Genomic DNA, 25,591 nt, shown 5'->3' with positions numbered 1-25,591 from the left:
CGCACCCTTGTGGGGCCCCTGTGTTGAGGATCAGTGAAGAGGTGTTGTTTCCTACCTTCATCACCTGGGGCTGGCCAGTCAGGAAGTCCAGGACCAAGTTGCACAGGGCGGGGTTCAGACCCAGGCCCCCGAGCTTAATGCTGAGCATGGAGGGTACTATGGCATTGAATGCTGAGCTATACTCAACGTACACCCTTCTTACATAGGTATTCCTCTTGTCCAGATGGGATAGGGCAGTGCGATGGAGATTGTATCGTCTGTGGATCTATTGCGGCAGTAAGCAAATTGAAGTGGGTCTAGGGAGTCAGGTAAGGTAGAGGATCCTTAACTAGCCTTTCAAAGCATTTCATGATGACAGAAATGAGTGATATGGGGCGATGTTCAGTTACCTTTGCTTTCTTGGGTACAGGAACAATGGTGGACATATTGAAGCAAGTGGGGACAGCAGACTGGGATAGGGAGAGATTGAATATGTCCTTAAAACACTCCAGCCAGCTGGTCTATGCATGCTATGAGGATGCGGCTAGGGATGCCGTCTGGACCGGCAGCCTTGCGAGGGTTAACCCACGTCGGCCACAGTCAAGGAGAGCAAACAGTCCTTGGTAGCGGGCCACATCGGTGGCACTGTGTTATCCTCAAAGCGGGCAAAGGTGTTTAGCTTGTCCGGAAGCAAAGACTGTCCGCAACATGGCTGGTTTTGTAGTCCGTGATTGCCTGTAGACCCTGCCACATACGTCTCGTGTCTGAGCCATTGAATTGGGACTCCACTGTCTCTGTACTGATGTTTTGCCTGTGATTGCCTTATGGAGGAAATAACTAGACTGATTGTATTTCGGCCATATTCCCATTCACCTTGCCATGCTAAAATGCGGTGGTAAACACTTTCAGTTTTGCGCCAATACTGACATTTATCCAAGGTTTTTGGTTTGGGTAGATTTCAATAGTCACAGTGGGTACAACATCTCCTATACACTTCCTGATGAACTCCGCCACCGTATCCGTGTATTCGTCAATGTTATTCTCAGAGGCTACCTGGAACATATCCCAGTCCGCATTATCAAAACAATCTTGAGGCATGGATTCCGATTGGTCAAACCAGCGTTGAATAGAGATGTGCCATCTCTTTGCACACTCTTGGCATTCTCTCAACCAGCTTCATGAGGTAGTGTTAAACAAATCAAAATACATTTGAGATTCTTCAAAGAAGGCACCCTTTGCCTTGACAGCTTTGCACACTGTTGACATTCTCTCAACCAGCTTCATGAGGTAGTCACCTGGAATGAATTTCAAATAACAGATGTGCCTTGTTAAAAGTCAACTTGTGGAATTTCCTTCTTAATGGGTTTGAGCCACTCAGTTGTGTTGTGACAAGGTAGGGGTGGTATACAGAAGATAGCCCTATTTGATTAAAGACCAAGTCCATATTATGGCAAGAACAGCTCAAATAAGCAAAGAGAAAGGACAGGACCATTACTTTAAAAACATGAAGGTCAGTCAAACCGGAAAATGTAAAGAACTTTGAAAGTTTCTTCAAGTGCAGTCGCAAAAACCATCAAGCACCATGACGAAACTGGCTCTCATGAGGACCGCCACAGGAAAGGAAGACCCAGAGTTACCTCTGCTGCAGAGGATAAGTTCATTAGAGTTACCAGCCTAAGAAATTGCAGCCCAAATCACAGAGTTCAAGTAACAGACCGCTCAACATCAACTGTTCAGAGGAGACTGCGTGAATAAGGCTTTCATGGCCAAATTGCTGCAAAGAAAACACTACTAAAGGACACGAATAATAAGAGACTTGCTTTGGCCAAGAAACACGAGCAATGGAAATTAGACCGGTGGAAATCTTTCCTTTGGTCTGAAGTCCAAATTTCTGATTTTTGGTTCCAACCACCGTGTCTGTGAGACACAGAATAGGTGAACGGATGATCTCCACGTGTGGTTCCCACTGTAAAGCATGGAGGAGGTTTGATGGTGTGGGGGTGCTTTGCTGGTGACACTGATTTGTTTAGAATTCAAGGCACACGTAAACCAGCATGGCTACCACAGCATTCTGGAGCAATACACCATCCCATCTGGTTTGGGCTTAGTAGGACTATCATTTGTTTTCAATAGGACAATGACCCAACACACCTCCAGGTTGTGTAAGGGCTATTTGACCAAGAAGGAGAGTGATTGAGTGCTGCATTAGATGACCTGGCCTCCACAATTACCTGACAATTAGCATATGTGGGAACTCCTTCAAGACTGCTGGAAAAGCATTCCAGGTGAAGCTGGTTGAGAGAATGCCAAGAGTGTGCAAAGCTGTCATCAAGGCAAAGGGTGGCTACTTTGAAGAATCTAAAATATATTTTCATTTGTTTAACATATGATCCCATGTGTTATTTAATTTAGAAAATACCTTGAATGGGTAGGTGTCCAAACTTTCGACTTGTACTGTATGTAAATTATTTCATTTTCAATACATTTGCAAAAACTGATGGAGTATTGTCTGTAGATGGGTGAGAAAAAACATCTATTTAATCCATTTTGAATTCAGGCTGTAACAACAAAATGTGGCATAAATGAAGGGGTATGAATACTTTCTGAAGGCACTGTATATTTACCTGTCTTAACGGCTGAGAGCTGTGCAGAGCAAGCTCAGGTGCAGCGGCAGGGTGTGAGTATGTGGGGTGTGTGTTGTGTTGAACAGGTAGGGGTAGGGAAGAATTGTCTGGGTTCATGTGGTGCGTATTCTGCAGTTGTGTGTTCTGTTGTTCAGGGAGTGAGGCAGGGTGTGAGTGAACAGGGTGTGTGTGTGTCATAACACTCTGTTGCAAAACAGCAGGGTACATCTGCAGGTGCTGTGGCAGTGTGGGTGTTGCCATGGCCAGCAGGGTTGTGGGTGAGGGTATCAAGGACACAGAGGTGGGTGGCACCAGAGCGTTCCCTATCTGCAGGGGGGCAAGGGGCGAGACAGAGGGGGGCAGAGTGGCAGGCTGGCCTGGGGAGAGGTAGAGAGGGGGCAGAGATGGGGCAGTGGAGGGGTAGGACTGGGGAACAGGGCAGGGGTGAGGGTAGGAGTCATATCCAGCCAGAGGTGTCACCACTTGGATGTTGGGATACGGTGAGGGAAACTGGGAGGAGAAGAAAAGGGTAGAATATGAAAGCAACCAGAAACCAGGGTCTGGAGTATGGAACCCAATGGTGTTTCCAGTTATGTTCCATACTGCAAACCGATCAGGCAAGCAAAAGGCAAGAAAATACCATATTCCCAATATAGTGCACAGCTTTTGACAAAAGCACTGCACTATGAGGTATAGGATGCCATCAGACAAAGAGATACCCCAAGCTATACTCAACTAAGGACCAAAGTCCTCTCAGCTTGAGGAGGTCAACAGTTAAAAAAATATACACAGTACCAGTCAAAAGTTTGGATACCTTCTCATTCAAGTTTTTTTTTCTCTCACAATTTTCTACATTGTAGAATAATCAAACTATGAAATAACATATGGAATCATGTAGTAACCAAAAAAAAGTGTTAAATCAAAATATATTTTAGATTCTTCAAAGAAGCCACCCTTTGCCTTGACAGCTTTGCACACTCTTGGCATTCTCTCAACCAGCTTCACCTGGAATGCTTTCCCAACAGTCTTGAAGGGGTTCCCACATATGCGGAGCACTTGTTGACTGCTTTTCCTTCACTCTGCGGTCCAAATAATCTCAACCCTTAAATGAGTAGATGTCCAAACCTTTGACTGGTACTGTACTTTAGTGGCCAAATGTAATTAGCACATCTACGTACATAGAGTTGGCTACATACAGTATGGTACCAAAAAAAGTGAATAAAGGACAATCCATCCCTGGTAGCAGTGAAAGTGAAATGGAGGGGTTACCTGTGAAAGGTGTGTTGGTGGAAGAGAAGTGGACATCTGTAGTGGCTGCAACTGCAGAGGGTCAGAGGCCTGAGCCAATGGCTGCTGAGGAGGCAATGCCTGGGCAGGCAGACTAGATAATGATTGGTGGTGCTGGGGAAGGCTTTGACTCCCAGGAACATTCTAGAGACAGAGTACAAGAGAGCGAGCGAGAGAACAAGAGCGAGAACAAGAGCGAGAGAGAACAAAAAGTGGGGTGAGGGGTCGGTCTCCGGTTACATCTCTCAATTGGATATCTGCTTTTCCTGCTATTGACCCAAACAGAATCAGGCTCATATTTCCCATCCTGTCCTTGGAGTCAGCCAGCATGTGGCTGTTACTGCAGCACACTCCACAGACACAGAACAGGCCCGAGGGACTGAGGAGCTGGCAGATGCAACGGATAAAAACACTATTATTGTTTTCATTATAGTTCCCATTATGTCTCCGTTTGTCCACACTCAGATTAAACTCTTACTACTTGCTCTGTGATTGACCAAACGTCCTCATCCCAGGAGCACCTAAACAACCCCAACGTCCTCATCCCAGGAGCACCTAAACAACCCCAACGTCCTCATCCCAGGAGCACCTAAACAACCCCAACGTCCTCATCCCAGGAGCAACATACAGGCAAACCAACAGTATTGTCATAACTAAACATTGTTCATCTGACACAAAGGACGTACAGTGCATTTGTTTTCTCTTCCTCCGACAGTGTTATTTAGGTGATTTTGACAGTGTGTATTGAGACGAAGGGAGATCTACCTGGTTCAGAAAAGCTGGGTTGTGGAGATAGAGTTGGTACTATGAGAAATGAAAACACAGGGTCAGAGAACTGAAACTTTACTCAAAGGGGAGCACTGTACTGGGCAGTTACTCTCCACCAGGTTAGCTTTGGCCGGGGAGAGGTAATTACTTTTGCCCAACTACATATCGATCCCTAGCCTTAAGCACTCCATGAAGAGAACGGCTCAGGTTGAAATTGGGCAACTTGCTAAGTTACTGAAGACTCCTTCAACTTCATATTGAACTCACCTGCTGGCCTGGGGATAGTGGGGCCACCTGGGCCTGGCTGTGCTGTGAAGTAGTCCCAGTCTGTTGTTGCACTATGGGGGCCACTGGGTAGGTCTGTGGGTCTGCGGCCTGCTGTGGAGCCTGAGCAGATGGATAGGCCTGACCCATCACACTGGGTTGGAGTGATGTGTAGCCTTGCACCGTTGCAGCTTGTGTGGCTGTGGGTGGGTAGCTCTGTGAAGCAGGCTGTTGTATGTGTGGTGCTGAAGGTGGGTAGCTCTGTGAAGCAGCCTGTTGTATGTGTGGGTCTGAGGGTGGGTAGCTCTGTGATGCAGCCTGTTGTATGTGTGGGGCTGAGGGTGGGTAGCTCTGTGAAGCAGCCTGTTGTATGTGTGGGACTGAGGGTGGGTAGCTCTGTGAAGCAGCCTGTTGTGTGTGTGGAGCTGAGGGTGGGTAGCTCTGTGAAGCAGCCTGTTGTATGTGTGGGGCTGAGGGTGGGTAGCTCTGTGAAGCAGAGTTCTGTTGCCCCATCAGGGGTACAGAACTGGGGTAACTCTGGAGGGTTGAACCTTGCTGCACAGTATGGGCAGGTGACTGGTAGCGCTGGACAACTGGAGCCTGTTGGACAGTAGGCTTAACCAACGGCTGGCTGTGTTGGGGTAGGGGGACCTGCACAGTCTGTTGGCTGTGCTGCATGGGACTATCCTGTTGGACAGCGGTCTGTGCCATTTGCTGGATGTGTTGCTGCTGAATGGGGACCTGCACCGTCTGCTGTCTGTGATGCATGGGACTACACTGGCCAAGCTGCAGAATGGAAGGCATGGCTTTGTCTGAGAGGCTGTGTGGGGCTGGGCAAGGCTGGACTGGGGGAGGCACAACAGAAGCTAGAGGTTGTGTTGCTACACTGGGGGTCCAAGTAGGGAGACTGGGTATAGGTATTGTGTGGACCACAGTTGGGGCTACAGATGCATAACTCTGTGTGGGTGCAGTCTGTTGGAGATGCCCCACTGGAGCGGAGTAGTTCTGTGCAGCTGGTTGTGAGGGTTTTGTTGCTGCTGCTATGGTAGCTGCCAATACAGTCTGTTGGACAGACAAGGCTGCTGCTGCTGAGAAGCTTGCTGGTGTTGGGTTTTGTTGCAGAGTTGGAGCTGCGTAGCTCGCTGCAGTTTGAGTCAGCTGTTGCAGAGCAACATAACTCTGTGGAGTTGGTGTCCTCTGGATTGGCATTGTTGCTGCTGTGTAGCTTGCTGCTGCGGTGTGTGGCTGCTGCGGTGGCATGGTTGTCGCTGAAAAGCTTGCTGCAGGCTGTTGAAGTGGTACATTTGCAGTTGTATAACTTTCTGCTGTTGCGGTCTGTTGCTGAGGTGGAGCTGGGTAGCTCTGTCCGGTATGATTCTGTTGCAGAGGAATGTTTGATGCCGAGTAACTTGCTGAAGCTGGGGTGTGTTGCAAAGCTACAGCTGAGAAGCTGACTGTGGTGGGTGTCTGAGAGGAGAGAGAGACATGTTAAAGGACAAAGACACATTGGTGGCGCTTTTAGGCTCTCGTTAAAATGTACTGTATTTGACAGTGACGTAAAATATTTCTGAATGAACACATCTAAATATCTGAATCTACAAACTTGGAACAATATAGATAGACATCCTCTACAAGAGAAAAAACAATATGAGCCAAAACAAATACACAGGATGTCAATGATAATGAGCGGCTGAAGGATTAAAATAAAGTTTAAAAAAACAGACAATGGCAGGGTTAACAGAAGAGGCAGCAGGTGTGCACTAAAATAAGGAGGTATGGGAAAGGGAAGAGGGGATATGGGAGGTTAGAGGGGACACAGCAACATTCATTCCCTTGGTTTGCAGCAGCCATCTGTTCATTCAGAGGACGTTCCATGGGTAAGTTGATATGAGCGTGTGTAGAAGGATGGGTTTTGCATTCTGGCATTCGGTCAGTAAAGCAGAAAGAGAAGACATTAACAAGCCAGCTCAAGTTGGCAGCGGGTTAGAGAGTTAGTCAGTCAGCAGTATCTATGGTCCTCCAGAGAACCAGCTTGTCCCAAAGCGCACCAGTAGAACCATGGACTTCTATGGTAGTTTGAAGCTGAGCGGAAGAGAGAGCAGGGTCCAGTCCCATGACAGCACTAAAACAGAGCCCCTTCTACAGGTCTAAGCAGGGAGTGAAGTCTACAGGAGTCAGCTCTACAGGTTGAGCTGAGGGTATCTCAATAGTCTAAAGTAACTTCCTCTCCTCACCTGCTTTACCACATCTGCACTGACATCAAGGAATTGGACAGATGAAAGCAAATTCATTGTTGGCATCTACCATATTACTTTCACCTATCCTTTGTTGTCTGTTCAGTGCAGATGAATGAAAGACACTGAGCGAAAGCTACTTTAGACTATTGTGAGATGCAGCCCTAGTCACCCTGTGTGACCTACCACTCCCGGGGGCCCGGTGGCTCGGTGGTCCCCAGCGCAGTAGCTGGCCCTGCGGTCCTGTGTGGGCCTGGCCAGAGGAGGTGTAGTGTGGCCACCACTGAAGCTGCCTCTCTGGGTTAAGTTCAGACTCCCATCCCCATAGTTCTTGGCAGGCTGCTGGGCTGCAGGTAGGTGGAGGAGGGAGGGTTGGCCCTGGTTGGATAGGGTGGTTTTACGGCTGATGATGTTCATCAGGTTCTGTTGTAGTAAGAAGAGGTCAGAGCAGTCACTTCCTATTTGACCTTTCACCCCTCCTGACCCTGCAGTTGTCGCTACCCCACAGGGGTGTGGTGGAAAGGGAAAGGAGATGTGCTGCTGCTTGTGCCACCCTTCTTGTGACTTCAGCAGCAGAGAGAAGCAGGCCTGGCAGAGGTGCTTTCTGGGTGCGCCTTGGTGGTAGTGGTGATGATGATGGGCAGAGTTTAGACTCAGCAGGGTGCTGAAGTCCGAATGCCTCCTCCCACCTGATACAGATTTAACCCTGCTCGCATTGGTGGCTTCCAATGTCTGGGATTCCACAGAAGAGTCACTATGACGCCGGGCCTCAGAGTGTGTGGGGTCAGGGAGGGCCAGGAGGAGGGGGGCAGGCAAAGCACTCGGAGAAGGGAAGCCGTCCTCTGCCTCGGAGCAGGACTCAGAGGGGCTGCTCTCTGTTTGGTTGTCTGGTGATGTGGGGGCAGGACTGGCAGCTCTCTGTGGGCTGCAGGGCCCAGAGGTCAGAGGTTGCAGGAGCATATGAAGAGTGACGTTGTTGCCCCTTAGAGTGTCAATGACAGAGGCACTCCCTCTCCTTGCCCCTGCTCCTACCCCCACTCGGAGCTCTGGCCCTAGGGCTCCTTTCCACCCCTCGCCCTTTTCACAGGAGCGGGGGCGTGCTGAAGCCAAATACAGACCACTGCGGTGACGCTGAGCCCATACAGGGACCCACAGGCAAAACATATGTTACTCAAAACACAAACAAAAACAGATTGAAGAAATTCGACACATACACAATAAAAACATGAAAATGGAATAGGGTGGAGATTAATTTGAGAATTCTGAGCAAATGAGCTGCAGTGACTCTTTAGGTTGGGCATAAACATAAATGTTCCTATGTTATTACATTTGTAATAAAATGAGGATCCAAATGTGTGTGCGCATATGCCACATACATATGCATGTGATGGGTATTACTGTGCAAATGAGGATGTACTTTATGTGCACGTGCTCAGTGTGTGTAGAGTGAATGTATGGTATGTCCTGTGTGTGTATTAGTGAGGTACATTTATGATAATGACCCTGTGTATAGTGCACGTGCGCCCTAGGTGCGAGTGTGTGTGGTACAGACCTGCTGCGTTGCCTTGGTGATGGGCTCCACTAGGGACTGGTAGAGGACATTGTGTTGGCTGCTGTGGGAGTCAGAGTACACAGCGGAGCCCAGGCCGCTGTCAAACGTACTGTCTGCTACAGACATACAAAGATTGGGGGTTAGTCTTTACACACAAAGGAGACTGAGCGAGAGAGCTTACTCAGACACAAACAAGCACTAACCACCGTATAATAGAAACTCTGTCAAAGACTAATTCCACCGCGTGACACAGAGAGCTACGGTGTCAAGTGTATGTGACAGGGGGAGGTGTAAGTCTTGTGGGGTTTCACTCGTTGCATGTCATTCCGCATGATGTGTGTGTCAGTGGTGTCTCACATGTGACAGAGGTGGCGCTGGCTGGAAGGTTACACAGCCTGGCGTGCTGGTCTGCCTCTGGCTCCAGCAGAGGGGGCTGTACTGCCTGTGTAGCCCCAGCAGAGGCCCCCTGGGCCGGGGTTGACTGGGCCCCGAGTCCTGCCTCTCCTATGTCCACTGGGGGTCCTGCCAATACGGACCTCTCTCTCCTCCATTTGATCAGCGCTACACGGTCTCGGATAGACTTCCCCACAATCTTAGCATCACTCTCATGGAAGAACCCAGATTCCACCTATCGGGAGAGGAGTGTAGGAAGAAGAGTATTTTTAGAGTCAATGTGTTAGAGGAAGAGGAGAGAAAACAGGAGAGAGATGGGAGGAGGGAGCAGGAAAGGGAAGAGATGGAGAATCTATTTTGAGGAAGGGGGGATTTTTTAAAATTCTGTCAGCAGCTGGGTTCAGACAGAATAGTCTGCCTCTGTGTAGAATACGACAGGATACAGGACAGGTGCATTTAAACCAGGAGGTAGGCAACTACAAAATATTTGTGGGGCTGGAACATAATTATAATAATTTGTACACTGCAAATTGACCACAACCCAAACAGTAGTACTGAGCGATTAACCGAAATGTCCGTTATTTTTCATTTTTTAAACAACTCATTGACTAACATCGTTTTTTCCCCATTCTGTGCGCTCAATGCACAGTTTCTCTAGAGATAAATTCAATCAAGCACAAACTGCGATGTAGTAGGAAAACGTGGCAATTTACTACAAAGGCCATAATCCATTGCGCACCTACTTGTCCAGTCTGGATTTATTTTACGCCTCCTACGTAAAAGACAGAAGAATGCGCAAAGAGAACTCACGAAGCAACTGCTTTCTACGTGAAAATACATGATCTAAGTGATTGATAGTTGGTATTCAGCAGTCATAAAAGTATGCCTTATTTACTCTGAAGAACTACTAAAATAGTGATTTTGTTAGACAGCAGCTCTATAGAGATGAGATGATGACTTATAAAGAAATAAGTCTTAAAATAAAACAAATGTAATGTAAACAACTGGAATATTTGAAAGTAATGTGAATAAATAGTAAATAGGTAGTAACGGGCAGTCACTACCATCATGGGACTTTTGTTTTATTCTGTGTTTACAGCATTCAACTCACATAACGCATACAGAATTTCATGTTAATTTGTTGGGATACTTGGGAACAGATTTCCTAATAGTTTTTTTTTTTTGCTGTTATCATTTACTAAAAACTTTGTGGGGGCCTGCGGGCCACCTGTTGCCAACCCTCTATTTAGACCATGGAAGATATGGAAGGCTAAAATAAGGAGTTATTTTTTTAAAGGAGGTTTGGAATTAAAGGACTCATTAATAGGAATCATGGCCTGCCATAAAACGTTTCAAAAAGCTTTCTGTTTTGGCACAGGCGGGCAAATGTATTTATTTCATTGAGTACAAGTCCCATATCTTTAACACGATCATTTTGCTTTTAAGACCTTTGTTCACAGTAATTTAAGATGAAGTCATTTAATCAACACAAAACTGAATAAAACCTGTCATAAACCATGTCCTGAATAAGAAACTTAAGGAGCTCTGAGTAGCAGAGTGCATGACCGGAGACAAGAGCCCCGTCGATAAAGAAACTACATCTTCCATGATGCCCGTCTGTAGAGAAATTAGTCATCGTAGTGTGACAAGGGGTGATTGGAGATGGAGCGTGCAGACAGTGCATCCTCATTGTACTGTGGGCGCATTCTCCCCCTCACCTCCAAAACGACCGTTACAGCTGGACCAAAATTCCCCCAGCATGGGGAGATGTCAGGATAGAGGGATGCAAGCAGGACAGCTTGCTGTCTGACAAAATAATCGATGGCCCTGATTCTCAGTAACACTAAGCACTGCAGCTGGACCCATTCACAACGGAAATGAACACTCACGACAGCCTGGCCCGTTGACAAAAGGACAGCTTAACAAACTGAACACACACAAAACTATGGTCAAGCACACACAAACCCAAGCCTGTCCCAAACACAAATAGCCTACAGGGTAAAATAAACACTCTAGAATCTATTCACAGCTTAAAAACACCATAACTCAGTAACTCATGAGCTCACTAATACAAAACACAGACAACCATAAAATGCAGGTCACCCAGACATGGTCAAACAATGACAATGGTTAGTGGATGTTCTTCCTGACTTGATGGAATAGACAGTGATGCTGAGGCACGAGAAGAGAGATTCAAACTAGGCACATCTCTGGTGACCATCACAATGAGATATGAAGAATACAAATGAAGTCTGCTCATGGCCGTTTTGAACAGTTGGTACACAACATAAGAGGACAAACAGATGGAGTTAATCCAGGCCAAAATAAAGACAAAGCTTCTTCCTTTTCTACAATTAACACCAGAGGTAAACATGACCAAAAGTATGTGGACACCTGCTTGTCAAACATCTAATTCCAAAATGGGGTTGAAAGCAACAACCTATGACAGTGCCACGTTGAAAGACACTGAGCTCGTCAGTAAAGCATTCTAATGCCAATGTTTGTCATGTTGTTTGCATGGCTGTGTGCTTGATTTTATACACCTGTCAGAAACGGGTGTGACTGAAACTGCCGAATCCACTATTCTACTTTTACACTCTATAACCCTCTTTGCCATCTGCAAGCATCCAGTGAGACGATTTCTAGTTTCACTACAGAGGCAGTGTTTTAGCCCAGTGCTCCTCAACCTGGTATAAAGCCCATACCTGCTTTCACTTAAACAGCTTGGACAAAGGCTGAAATAAGTTAGATGTGGGGTCTGAGAACAATCTACAGGTGAAAACAGTAGCTAGGTCCATCAGAAATATAAAACCACACCAAGGGTCTGAGCACTCTAATCTTATCGCTGGGTTAATTAAGTACAGAGAGAGACATATATGCTGCCTCTCTGGCCCAGTGTTTTGTCACAAGGCATGACCAGGTCTTACCTGATGGTGGATATTCCTTGGAAAAAAACATGCAAACAGAAAGAAAAAAAGTAAACCGCAATCATTGGACTCCTGGAAGTACAAATCGTATCACTGCCAATCTGCATGAGGGCACATTCCCTGATGAGATCAGAGCACTGTCGGCACACTGTCTGCCTGGACTCTACACAGACCTCTGCTGCCCTACACGACAAGTAACCCAACACAGCCCTCTGCTGCCCTACACGACAAGTAACCCTACACAGACCTCTGCTGCCCTACACGACAAGTAACCCAACAGAGACCTCTGCTGCCCTACACGACAAGTAACCCAACACAGACCTCTGCTGCCCTACACGACAAGTAACCCAACACAGACCTCTGCTGCCCTACACGACAAGTAACCCAACACAGACCTCTGCTGCCCTACACGACAAGTAACCCAACACAGACCTCTGCTGCCCTACACGACAAGTAACCCAACACAGACCTCTGCTGCCCTACACGACAAGTAACCCAACACAGACCTCTGCTGCCCTACACGACAAGTAACCCAACACAGACCTCTGCTGCCCTACACGACAAGTAACCCAACAGAGACCTCTGCTGCCCTACACGACAAGTAACCCAACAGAGACCTCTGCTGCCCTACACGACAAGTAACCCAACAGAGACCTCTGCTGCCCTACACGACAAGTAACCCAACACAGACCTCTGCTGCCCTACACGACAAGTAACCCTACACAGACCTATGCTGCCCTACACGACAAGTAACCCAACACAGACCTCTGCTGCCCTACACGACAAGTAACCCAACACAGACCTCTGCTGCCCTACACGACAAGTAACCCAACACAGACCTCTGCTGCCCTACACGACAAGTAACCCTACACAGACCTCTGCTGCCCTACACGACAAGTAACCCTACACAGACCTCTGCTGCCCTACACGACAAGTAACCCAACACAGACCTCTGCTGCCCTACACGACAAGTAACCCAACACAGACCTCTGCTGCCCTACACGACAAGTAACCCAACACAGACCTCTGCTGCCCTACACGACAAGTAACCCAACACAGACCTCTGCTGCCCTACACGACAAGTAACCCAACACAGACCTCTGCTGCCCTACACGACAAGTAACCCAACACAGACCTCTGCTGCCCTACACGACAAGTAACCCAACACAGACCTCTGCTGCCCTACACGACAAGTAACCCAACACAGACCTCTGCTGCCCTACACGACAAGTAACCCAACACAGACCTCTGCTGCCCTACACGACAAGTAACCCAACACAGACCTCTGCTGCCCTACACGACAAGTAACCCAACACAGACCTCTGCTGCCCTACACGACAAGTAACCCAACACAGACCTCTGCTGCCCTACACGACAAGTAACCCAACACAGACCTCTGCTGCCCTACACGACAAGTAACCCTACACAGACCTCTGCTGCCCTACACGACAAGTAACCCAACACAGACCTCTGCTGCCCTACACGACAAGTAACCCAACACAGACCTCTGCTGCCCTACACGACAAGTAACCCTACACAGACCTCTGCTGCTCTACACGACAAGTAACCCTACACAGACCTCTGCTGCCCTACACGACAAGTAACCCAACACAGACCTCTGCTGCCCTACACGACAAGTAACCCAACACAGACCTCTGCTGCCCTACACGACAAGTAACCCAACACAGACCTCTGCTGCCCTACACGACAAGTAACCCAACACAGCCCTCTGCTGCCCTACACGACAAGTAACCCTACACAGACCTCTGCTGCCCTACACGACAAGTAACCCAACAGAGACCTCTGCTGCCCTACACGACAAGTAACCCAACACAGACCTCTGCTGCCCTACACAACCCAACATGGTTACATTTGATGAATAATGACAAACACACTGACTTGAGAAATATTGTGATGAGGAACAAAGAATCAGAAATTCTCAAATATATTCTTATGCAGGTCAAATTCATACTCTACCTTGGATTGTCTGTTCAACCAGTCTAACGCTATAATCCACCCATGTCTTCAACCATCCATCTTACCATCTCTTGGGCCACGCCCTCTGGAGTCTCTTTCTCCAGTTCAAAGGTGAACTCAATTGCGCCACTCTCCTTGTACTTCCCCTTCAGCTTCTTGGGGTCTTCCACCCACAGTTTCAGGGCGATAGCTGCCTTCTTCCCATCATCCTCCTCTGCCAGCTCCACCCGCACCCCTGTGTCCTCCGCAAAGAAGGCATGGTTCAGCAGGTCCTTTATAGAGTACCTGGGAGAAAGGAACAAGAAAAACAACCTTCACCACTGTGATAACATAGCATGGCTCCAACTGATCTTCTGTTGTCATTTCAGAGATTAGGCCAACATTAAATAAATTAATGAGACGAAAGTCTGAAAGTACAAAGTGACTCAATAGTTATGTCATGCATGAGCTGAAAAACAGACTCCGCTGAGCACCAACGTTTTCAGTGTTTCCGTCTGTACACAGCCATAAGAACAGGATAAGCCCTTATCTAAGAGTACCCTCTGTTTATTAGCTGCTAGGACAAGGACAGAGAGCACAGCACACAATAACCTCAGTATGAAAACCTGCCACAGAGGGGGTTCTAAGGGATATTTTCTCCTCCGTATCAAACCAATTATTATATAACTTAGCAGAGGACACCCTACAGATCGGGAGGGTAGATTGCAATGTTGTTGAGAGCACCGACTATCATCGCTGTGGTGATAGGACGTGGGCAGGTGAGGCGAGGTGCGGAGGGATGGCAGGGCACCTTGGGGGCCCTGTGGCTGAGAGGCGGGTACAGTCACTCACCGCTCCTCTTTCTTTTGGCAGATGCACTCGCCAATAATCTCCTTGATTTCAGGATCCACAACCTTGTTGAAGCTGGCAGGCTTCACTCCCTGAGAACAGAGAAAGGAAAACAAATAATTCAGAGGGAAGGCCGGACTCAGTGGGTTGGGGAAATAAGGGTGAAAACACAGAGCGAGATGGCCACATATATAGTCACCAAAACAGCATGATAATATGACCAAAGGTTATTTTGTTTCCAAATGTGGTCTTAGTTTGAACACCTCATTTTAAGTGATGGCATCCTGACTTTGGGAGTTTTCTTGATATGGAGACATGCACAAAACGAGTCCTTAAAAACCTACATCACATTTCAGGTGTCGTCTATATCACTTGTCAGATCGTTAATGATTTAATCAAGACCCTTTCCGCAACTATATGGCCAAAAATAAATAACACTAAATAAAAATTTAAAAAAGGGCTTTTCAGGAACTGGCACATTCATACAGATGCTATAATGTACTGCATGTTGTGACGACCCTCCCACTCTGTCTGCCGTATTCTCTCTTTGTTCTTGTTTCCTTATTAGGATGTCGGTGGGCGGAGTTGGGAGGGTCGTCAGCTACATGGGAAACACCTGGGCCCGGTGTCTCCCAGGATAAATACACCACTTCCCCATTCATGGAGGAGACTCTCTCCATGCAGACACCGTCATAGATTTTGTTGTGGCTTTTTGTGACTTTTTGGTTGTTTGCTTTAGCACCTTTCAACACACCACATTATCACATTTATGCAAGCAAAACACCCACTTTGATTACTGATTACACACACCATTGTTAATTGCATTTAGGTTACCTTAGTTAAATAAATATATTTTGTTATTCCTTATCTCCAAGTTGTCTCCCTTTTGTTACGGGCTTTGAGCCGGTTCGTGACAATGTAGTCTGGTTTATAGCTATTGAGGTTTCCCTTTGATAAAGGAGCTATAAATAACCATCTCTGGTCTCTCCAGGGCACTGATATGCATAGAGTAAAGAAGACTCAGTGAAACACTGCTGCTTCCAGAAAGAGGGGGTTGTGTGTTTAATAGCAGGTGGATATAGCCTGGTAACTTGGTAGCCTGGTCCCAGATATGTACAGTGCATTTAGAAAGTATTCAGACCCCTTCACGCTTTCAACATTGTTACAGCCTTATTTTAAAATGTATTAAATTGTTATTTTCCCTCAATCTACACACAATACCCCATAATGACAAAAACTGTTTTTTTGAAATATTTGCAAATGCATAAAAAAAGAAAAGAGAAATGTCACATTTGCATAAGTATTCAGATCCTTTACTCAGAATTTGTTGAAGCACCTTTGGCAGCGATTACAGCCTCAAGTCTTCTTGGGTATGACGCTACAAGCTTGACAATCCTCTCAAGCTCTGTCAGGTTGGATGTGGAGCGTCGCTGCACAGCTATTTTCAGGTCTCTCCAGAGATGTTCGATCAGGTTCAAGTCCGGGCTCTGGCTGGGCCACTCAGGGACATTCAGAGACCTGTCCCGAAGCCACTCCTGCATTGTATTGGCTGTGTGCTTAGGGTTGTTGACCTGTTGTAAGTTGAACCTTCGCCCCAGTCTGAGGTACTGAGCACTGGAGCAGGTTTTCATCAAGGATCTCTGTACTTTTCTCTGTTCATCTTTTCCTCGATCCTGACTAGTCTCCCAGTCCCTGCCACTGAAAAACATCCCCACAGAATGATGCTGCCACCACGCTTGACCATAGGAATAGTGCCAGGTTTCCTCCAGACATGACGCTTGGCATTCAGGCCAAAGAGTTCAATCTTGGTTTCATCAGACCAGAGAATCTTGTTTCTCATGGTCAGAGTCCTTTAGGTGCCTTTTGGCAAACTGTGATAAGCAGGCTGTCATGTGCCTAGTGGCTTCCATCTGGACACTACCATAAAAGGCCTGATTGGTGGATGCTGCAGAGATGGTTGTCCTAGAAGTTTCTCCCGTCTCCTCAGAGGAACTCTGGAGCTCTGTCAGAGTGACCATTGGGTTCTTGGTCACCTCCCTGACCAAGGCCCTTCTCCCCCGATTTCTCAGTTTGGCTGGGCGGCCAGCTCTAGGAAGAGTCTTGGTTCCAAACTTCTTCCATTTAAGAATGATGGAGGCCACTGTGTCCTTGGGGACCTTCAATTCATCCCCAAATCTTTGCCTCGACACAATTCTGTCTCGGAGCTCTACGGAGAATTCCTTCGACCTCATGGCTTGGTTTTTGCTCTGACATGCACTGTCAACTGTGGGATCTTATATAGACAGGTGTGAGCATTTCCAAATCAGTTGAATTTATCACAGATGGACTCCAATCAATTTGTAGAAACATCTCAAGGATGATCAATTGGAAACAGGATGCACCTGAGCGCAATTTCAAGTCTCATAGCAAAGGGTCTGATTACTTACGTAAATAACATAAGTCTGTTTGATATATTCAATATATTTACAAAAAATATTTAAATCAATTTTAGAAGGCTGTAACGTAAAAACAAAAAGGGAAGGAGTCTGAATACTTTCTGAATGCACTGTACATGCCTTAGCCAACTGCACTGACTATCCTTAGCATAGGCATGTGCTTTAGTCCTCTGATTATCATTGATAAGGCTAGTCAGAAGAGTCAGCTAAAGCACAGATCTGAAACCAGGATAAGGTGAGTCACTCCATTCCAGCAGTGCCTGCCAAGTTTAAAGAGCGCAGAATCAATACCCATCAAATATATCATGACTCCGAACCCCCCCCCCAATCTAAAAACAGTTTGCTGCATGCTTTCTTCCTCACTGGCATGGAGTGGAATACAAACCTCAAGGCTGAATCTGTGAAGAAGTGGTGGGGGTTCAAGATGGGGCTGCGGCGGTCACAGAATTTAATCAGCCGGTGATGGTCAAGCAAATAACTGCCAGTCTCAAGGTAACTGACCGTTAATTAACAAACACATTTAGCATCTCCTGGCTTGCACACATAGCCTACAAGCCCAATGATGCAGACCTTTGGGTTTAAACTTTTTAAATAGTATGAAGAATACAATTGAACAAAGCAGAAAAATATAAAAAGGATACTTTCCTCAAATCGTATGTCACATGCACAGAATACAACAGGTACAGAACTTGCCGTGAAATGCTTACTTACAAGCCCTTAACCAACAATGCAGTTCAAGAAAGAGTTGTATGTACTAAATAAACTAAAGTAAATAAATAAACACAGGAAATGAACATAACAATAACAAGGCTATACACAGGGGGTACCGAGTCAATGTGCGGGGGTACAGGTTATTCGAGGTCATTTGTAAAGGGACTATGCATAGATAATAAAACAGAAAGTAGAAGCAGTGAAAAAACAAAGCTGGGGGAGGGTCAATGCAAATAGTCCGGGTAGCCATTTGATTAGTTGTTCAGCAGTCTTATGGCTTGGGGGTAGAAGCTCTTAAGGAGCCTTTTAGTCCGCCTAGTACAGTGAGGGAAAAAAGTATTTGATCCCCTGCTGATTTTGTACATTTGCCCACTGACAAAGAAATGATCAGTCTATAATTTTAGTGGTAGGTTTATTTGAACAGTGAGAGACAGAATAACAACAAAAAAATCTAGAAAAACGCATGTCAAATATTTTATAAATTGATTTGCATTTTAAATGGGCGAAATAAGTATTTGACCCCCTCTCAATCAGAAAGATTTCTGGCTCCCAGGTATCTTTTATACAGGTAACGAGCTGAGATTAGGAGCACACTCTTAAAGGGAGTGCTCCTAATCTCATCTTGTTACCTGTATAAAAGACACCTGTCCACAGAAGCAATCAATCAGATTCCAAACTCTCCACCATGGCCAAGACCAAAGAGCTCTCCAAGGATGTCAGGGACAAGATTGTAGACCTACACAAGGCTGGAATGGGCTACAAGACCATAGTCAAGCAGCTTGGTGAGAAGGTGACAACAGTTGGTACAATTATTCGCAAATGGAAGAAACACAAAATAACTGTCAATCTCCCTCGGCCTGGGGCTCCATGCAAGAGCTCACCTCGTGGAGTTGCAATGATCATGAGAACGGTGAGGAATCAGCCCAGAACTACACGGGAGGATCTTGTCAATGATCTCAAGGCAGCTGGGACCATAGTCACCAAGAAAACAGTTGGTAACACACTACGCCGTGAAGGACTGAAATCTTGCAGCGCCCGCAAGGTCCCCCTGCTCAAGAAAGCACATATACATGCCCGTCTGAAGTTTGCCAATGAACATCTGAATGATTCAGAGGACAACTGGGTGAAAGTGTTGTGGTCAGATGAGACCAAAATGGAGCTCTTTGGCATCAACTCAACTTGCCGTGTTTGGAGGAGGAGGAATGCTGCCTATGACCCCAAGAACACCATCCCCACCGTCAAACATGGAGGTGGAAACATTATGCTTTGGGGGTGTTTTTCTGCTAAGGGGACAGGACAACTTCACCGCATCAAAGGGACGATGAATGGGGCCATGTACCGTCAAATCTTGGGTGAGAACCTCCTACCCTCAGCCAGGGCATTGAAAATGGGTCGTGGATGGGTATTCCAGCATTACAATGACCCAAAACACACGGCCAAGGCAATAAAGGAGTGGCTCAAGAAGAAGCACATTAAGGTCCTGGAGTGGCCTAGCCAGTCTCCAGACCGTAATCCCATAGAAAATCTGTGGAGGGAGCTGAAGGTTCGAGTTGCCAAACGTCAGCCTCGAAACCTTAATGACTTGGAGAAGATCTGCAAAGAGGAGTGGGACAAAATCACTTCTGAGATGTGTGCAAACCTGGTGGCCAACTACAAGAAACATCTGACCTCTGATTTCCAACAAGGGTTTTGCCAACAAGTACTAAGTCATGTTTTGCAGAGGGGTCAAATACTTATTTCCCTCATAAAAATGAAAATCAATTTATAAAATTTTTGACGTGCGTTTTTCCTGGATTTTTTTGTTGTTATTCTGTCTCTCACTATTCAAATAAACCTACCATTCAAATTATAGACTGATCATTTCTTTGTCAGTGGGCAAACATACAAAATCAGCAGGGGATCAAATACTTTTTCCCTCACTGTATATAGGTACTGGATGTCAGGAAGCTTGGCCCCAGTGATGTACTGGGTCGTACGCACTACCCTCTGTAGCGCCTTACGGTCAGATGCCGAGCAGTTGCCATACCAGGCGGTGATGCAACTGGTCAGGATGCCATCGATGGTGCAGCTATAGAACTTTGAGGATCTGGGGACCCAAGCCAAATCTTTTCAGTCTCCTGAGGGGGGAAATTTTTTGTTTTTGTGCCCTCTTCACAGCTGTCTTGGTGTGTTTGGACCATGATAGTTTGTTAGTGATGTTGACACCAAGGAAATTGAAACCCTCGACCCGCTCCACTTCAGCCTGTCGATGTTAATGGGGGCCTGTTCGGCCCTCCTTTTCCTATAGTCCACGATCAGCTACTTTGTCTTGTTCACATTGAGAGGTTGTTGTCCTGGCACTACACTGCCAGGTCTCTGACCTCCCTATAGGCTGTCGCATCATTGTCGGTGATCAGGCCTAACACTGTTGTGTCGTCAGCAAACTTAATGGTGTTGGAGTCGTGCTTGGCCACGCAGTCGTGGGATAAACAGGGAGTACTGGAGGGGACTAAGCATGCACCCCTGACGGGCCCCAGTGTTGAGGATCAGCGTGGTGGATGTGTTGTTACCTACCCTTACCGCCTGGGGGCGGCCCGTAAGGAAGTCCAGAAACCAGGTGCAGAGGGAGGTGTTTAGTCCCAGGGTCCTTAGCTTAGTGATGAGCTTTGTGGGCACTATGGTGTTGAACGCTGAGCTGCAGTCAATGAATAGCACTCTCACATAGGTGTTCCTTTTGTCCAGGTGGGAAAGGGCAGTGTGGACTGCGATTGAGATTGCATCATCTGTGGATCTGTTGGGGCGGTATGCGAATTGAAGTGGGTCTAGGGTTTCTGGCATGATGGTGTTGATGTGAACCATGACCAGCCTACCAAAGTATTTGAGGGAGTGCGCACAAACGTTGGCCTATATGTTTTGATTTTTAATACATTCTAAAAGATACATGATGCGATTAATTATGGCTTGAAAAAAGCTCTGCTTTGTTTCTTGTGCAGGCTGTACACACTTCAGTCTCTCATTCACAATTTGACAAGCACTTGATAATGCGTCGAATTTCCCGGCAGCATCCCCTTTGTGTGGCATAATGCCCCTTAAAACAAATCCATGCCTTTTGTGGCTGTTGTGCCCTTGGGCTGCATATAATCATTTGAATTCCCTTCTCCCTGCGTGTTTTGAAGCACCTCTCACTCACGTGATCGGGTCTTTCTCACAGGCTACAAGTGAAGACCAACACACCGAGGATGCAACTGCGCGCATCCTTTCCGAGGCGCATATTGAAGATATTGGAAGAACTGTCCACATTTACTTTGTCAGCCAACAAGATGAGTAGGCCTAATGAACAACAAAATCACTAGCCTATGTCATTCTACTATCCCCCATTGTACAAAAGTTGACTATACTGTGTGAGAAATAAATATTCCAAACATAGTCTGGGACAGTCGTGGGATGCGAGATGCGAATTCAACCTCTTGCATCAAAAAGCATTTTTACGCAATGAGGCTGATGCAACAGATCAGAATGTTTAGCTTACAATGTTGATAAATTATTAAGCTATTTCTTCACATTATAAGCACAGCAATGCACACACACGGCAGTAGGCTATAAGCGCAAATGTTCCGTTAGGGGGAAAACACCCTTATCAAAAGTCACTGTTGTGAAGACAAGCAATGTGCTTAATATTAGGAAATTTGAGATACATATAATAGGAATAGTCTATAGAAAGCTGATGGGATCCTCTTTTTAATAGAAGCCATCACTATTTTCTCACGCAATTGCATAGCCTATAGAAATGTTGCAAAACATGAGCTCTCATGAAGTGTTTGATTAGAATTTCTATTACATTTACATCAGAGTGATTAGAGGGACAATAGAGAGTGCCGAGTACCAGGCAGTCAGAATGTTTGGTAGGCTACTAATGACCATCAGCAGCATCAGAGCTTGGAGAAGCCTAATTACCAAAACGGTTATGTGGAATTTGACTGCCTTCATGACTCGCTACCGCTGGTGTGGCGGTAATACGGTCACCACAACAGCCCTGGGCAGTGCCACATGGCACGTCATAACCATCTTTACTGTCCAGTAAGCTTGTCATACTAGGGAGTTATTCAAGCATCAAAACCCATGGGGCTCTAGTAACATAACCCCTTCCTTGGAAAGACATTGCATTTCCTTACATTCAATGGGGCATTTCCATTGTGGAATAGTGTACCATGAAAGCCATAATAATACAGTTGCTATCGTCAAACCATCCTCTTTCGTAATAACCCAATAGACTGGGCTTACTGAGTTCAATCTAAAGCTAATTTTCTCATGGTCACGTGTGTGTGAGCTACAGACTTATGGGTTGTACCATTGTATGTTTATTTCTTCTGCATCTGTAGAAACCAACCATTAGTCTGTTATTAAAAATGGGTGCTGAGCTAGAGTGGTGTTTGTGAGAAAAGGGCGGATCCCAAAGGGGGTCTTTTTGTTAAATCCAAAATGGTTTGCGCTACAAACTATTGAAAACCATTGATGAAAAGCTTACTCTCACGAACACATGTTTTGCTCTATGACGCTCACAAGCTACACAAGAGTCGCTAGAAGGTAAGGGGTTTTTCTACATAGAAGATCATAGGAAATCCCAGGACAGTGTCTATAATACTGTAATAAGCTCACAGTTGCTGTCAAATTCTAAACTTCTCACAGTTGTCACTGACTAGTTGGATATTCATTTCACACTGAGCAAACAATTTCTGCACTTACAGCATTCATAGAAAGTCCTTATCAAGTTTTTGTTTAAAACTTGACAATAAAACTCATGAATGCAGCTCTTTTTGTCAAATTGTTTTGCGTTTTACTTGTAGCCCTGGTTGTCCTGAAAATAATATGGTAAAACACTTAATTGTGAGGCTAAATATAAAGGGCTGGACATGCAGATAAATGAATGTCAAATGAATTAAAAGCCAATTTTTACTGGGGTTTGGGACTGATTAAAAAGTTTAAAAAACATGGTTAAAAAGACATGCTCTGGATCTTTGGCGACTACAAAATATATTAACCTCCTGCGTTGGACTGGGTGTGTCAATGTGTAGTTCATACATGCAAGATCTATGATCAGCATTACCGTCGGACCTTGAAATAAACTTTTTCTGGACGCTGTGCTGCACCATTGTCCCCCACGTGGGCCAGTCCCCTCACAATTAGAGTTCTAGCCAATGAGCTTCACCCTTCACCATTTGAGTGACAGCTAGCCAGATGCACACACAGCAGAGCGAGAGGATTGACATGGTGCACAAACCAGCACGTGACGTAGTATGCAATTTTCGGGAACCACTTTTAGATTGTGAGCGTTACTTTCAGAACTACTGGATAAAAAGTATACAAAAGTACCAGAGAATCTCTTTAATATAGAGGTCATTCAAAAAAAAAAGGTAAAGCCCTAGTTAGAAAATGAAAACCTATTTTATGACCTTGTGATGCTCTTTATTTTCTTATTATTTGCTCATCTGTCAAAATGTTGGGGGTCATGTCTAAACAGCAATTTTCAAGTCTTGCCATAGTATTTCATGCAGATTTAAGTCAAAACTGTAACTTGGCCACTTAGGAACATTTACTGTCTTTTTGGTAAGCAACTCCAGTGTAGATTTGGCCTTGTGTTGTAGCTTATTGTCCTGCTGAAAGGTGAATTCCTCTCCCAGTATCTGGTGTAAAGCAGACAAACAGGTTTTGCGCTAAGATTTTTCCTGTGCTTAGCCTTATCCTGAAAAACTCCCCAGTATTTGCAGATGTAAAGCATACCCATTCCATGATGCAGCCACCACACTTGAAAATAAGGAGGCAGTTACTCAGTGATGTGTTGTGTGTGTTGGATTTGCCCCAAACATAGGGCTTTGCATCTAGGCCAAAAGAAATGTATTCCTTTTCCATGTTATTTTTTCAGTATTACCTTAGTGCCTTGTTGCATACAAAATGCATGTTTTGGAATATATTTTTTTGTGTGTGTATATTTAGGTTATTTTCACAGTGTCATTTAGGCCATTATTGTGGAGTCACTACAATGTTGATCCATCCTCAATTCTCTCCCATCACAGCCATTGAACTGTGTAGCTGTTTTTTTTTTAATTTGTTTTTTGTTTTTTTAATCAGCTCTGTTCAGAAGGACGACTATCTTTGAGGTGTCTGGGTGAATTAATACATAATAGCATATTATAATAGAACAGCATATTTATTAACTAGACAATGCTTAAATAGATATTCAATGTTTGGTTTGTTATTAGTACCCAATCACTGCCCTATTGTATGAGGTTTTTTTCGAAAAGCTCCCTGGTCTTTGTAGTTGAATCTGTGCTTGAAATTCAATACTTGACTGAGGAACCTTACAGATGTATGGAGACAGAGGAAAGGTTAGCTATTCAAAAATCATGCCAACCAGGGCATATATATATACACATTTCTTTTTTTATAAAAAAAGTTTGTCCACCAGCCACTGTGGCAGGTAGATAACAAAATTATAATCTACCCTTAACTCAGATTTTTTTACCAGCCCAAATATTTTTGTCCCACTAAAATTACAAAAACACAATAAAAACTGATGAGCATGCTTTGTAATATTTCTAAAACAAATGTATTACTAGTAAGAAGTGATGTATATGGTTTGATTTCATTTTTTTGCGACCCAGTCAATTAACCAAAATATCAGAGGAGACAAAATGTTCACCTGCCCCTTTAAGGGTGGGAGGTTACAGTGATAACGTGAATCAAGTCATATTTGTGCCTGTGAGATTGAATCTGACCAGTGCTGCCATATTCACAACTTTCCAGGCAAATTGGGCTACTTTGAAAACGATGTGGCCGGTGAAAATGTATTGGTCATGGGTTGCGGGTTTTTGGGCCATTTCTAATTTGCTTAAAGAAAACAGTATCAAGCCAAGTGTTTATGCATGTTCAGTTTTTGGGTCTTGCAGGAGTTTGAAATGGAAGTTATGGAACTCCCTCGCGTGGTTCTTTTTAAAAATGGGGAAAAGTCCTCAATGAAACTGGCATTAAATGCGGAGAATGATACATTTGCCTCTGTTGGCCATCAAGCCTATTAATTGATATGCCATTGTAGGCTACCATTTGATACAATAAATGTTGAAATGACAATATCACTGGAGTCATTGCAAATCAATGTGCCACTTGTGTAGCCTACCTGGAGCTGGCAACCCAATTTAATAAATAGCCTATAACTTCAGTTTATGGTTGTAGCCTTTTGTTTATATGCAATTTTTTTTATTGAATATGTGAAACATACAATATACTTGCATTGAAGCCTCTCAACAACTACATCATACCAGTCATCCAACAGACTCCCATTCAGAGCGACACACAGAAGCATCCAGGTTCAATGCCCTGCTCAGATCTCCCACAAGGCCAAAAAGTGTCAACCCGAACCCTCCAAGACTGTCCCCCCCCCCCACAGTTCCCCAATAGCTGTCCCTCAACTATGAGACCCCTCCCACAGCCCCCCCAAGATGAAAAATAAAAAAATACAATTAATTCCATTCCCCACCCCCAAGAACCCCCACCAATGCAACAACCAAGAGAATGAACTAAAGAAGACAGAAGAAAACATCAAACACAAAAAAATATAATTTAAAAACAATAACAAACA

The 25,591-nt window shown here is 45.4% G+C and overlaps 1 protein-coding gene across 10 annotated transcripts in view; it reads right to left on the bottom strand.

Annotated features, from left to right (window-relative positions):
- Positions 1-25,591, bottom strand: part of LOC139542824 (serine/threonine-protein kinase WNK2-like) — an 89,256-nt gene that overhangs the window by 20,104 nt on the left and 43,561 nt on the right. For 5 of the 10 annotated variants that reach the window (XM_071348691.1, XM_071348686.1, XM_071348692.1 and 2 more), the window contains exons 6-14: positions 14,837-14,925; positions 14,071-14,290; positions 9,066-9,336; positions 8,709-8,824; positions 7,343-8,287; positions 4,926-6,389; positions 4,656-4,694; positions 3,873-4,034; positions 2,604-3,113 (exon numbers count right to left, since the gene is read on the bottom strand). In XM_071348691.1, the coding sequence (XP_071204792.1) occupies positions 2,604-3,113; positions 3,873-4,034; positions 4,656-4,694; positions 4,926-6,389; positions 7,343-8,287; positions 8,709-8,824; positions 9,066-9,336; positions 14,071-14,290; positions 14,837-14,925 (3,816 nt within the window). The remainder of the gene's footprint in view (positions 1-2,603; positions 3,114-3,872; positions 4,035-4,655; positions 4,695-4,925; positions 6,390-7,342; positions 8,288-8,708; positions 8,825-9,065; positions 9,337-14,070; positions 14,291-14,836; positions 14,926-25,591) is intronic. The other 5 variants (XM_071348688.1, XM_071348690.1, XM_071348694.1 and 2 more) reach the window with 5 other exon arrangements.

Source organism: Salvelinus alpinus, chromosome 17 (assembly GCF_045679555.1).
Source record: "Salvelinus alpinus chromosome 17, SLU_Salpinus.1, whole genome shotgun sequence".
Lineage (NCBI taxonomy): Eukaryota > Metazoa > Chordata > Actinopteri > Salmoniformes > Salmonidae > Salvelinus > Salvelinus alpinus.
This window is presented reverse-complemented; position numbering and strand designations above follow the sequence as displayed.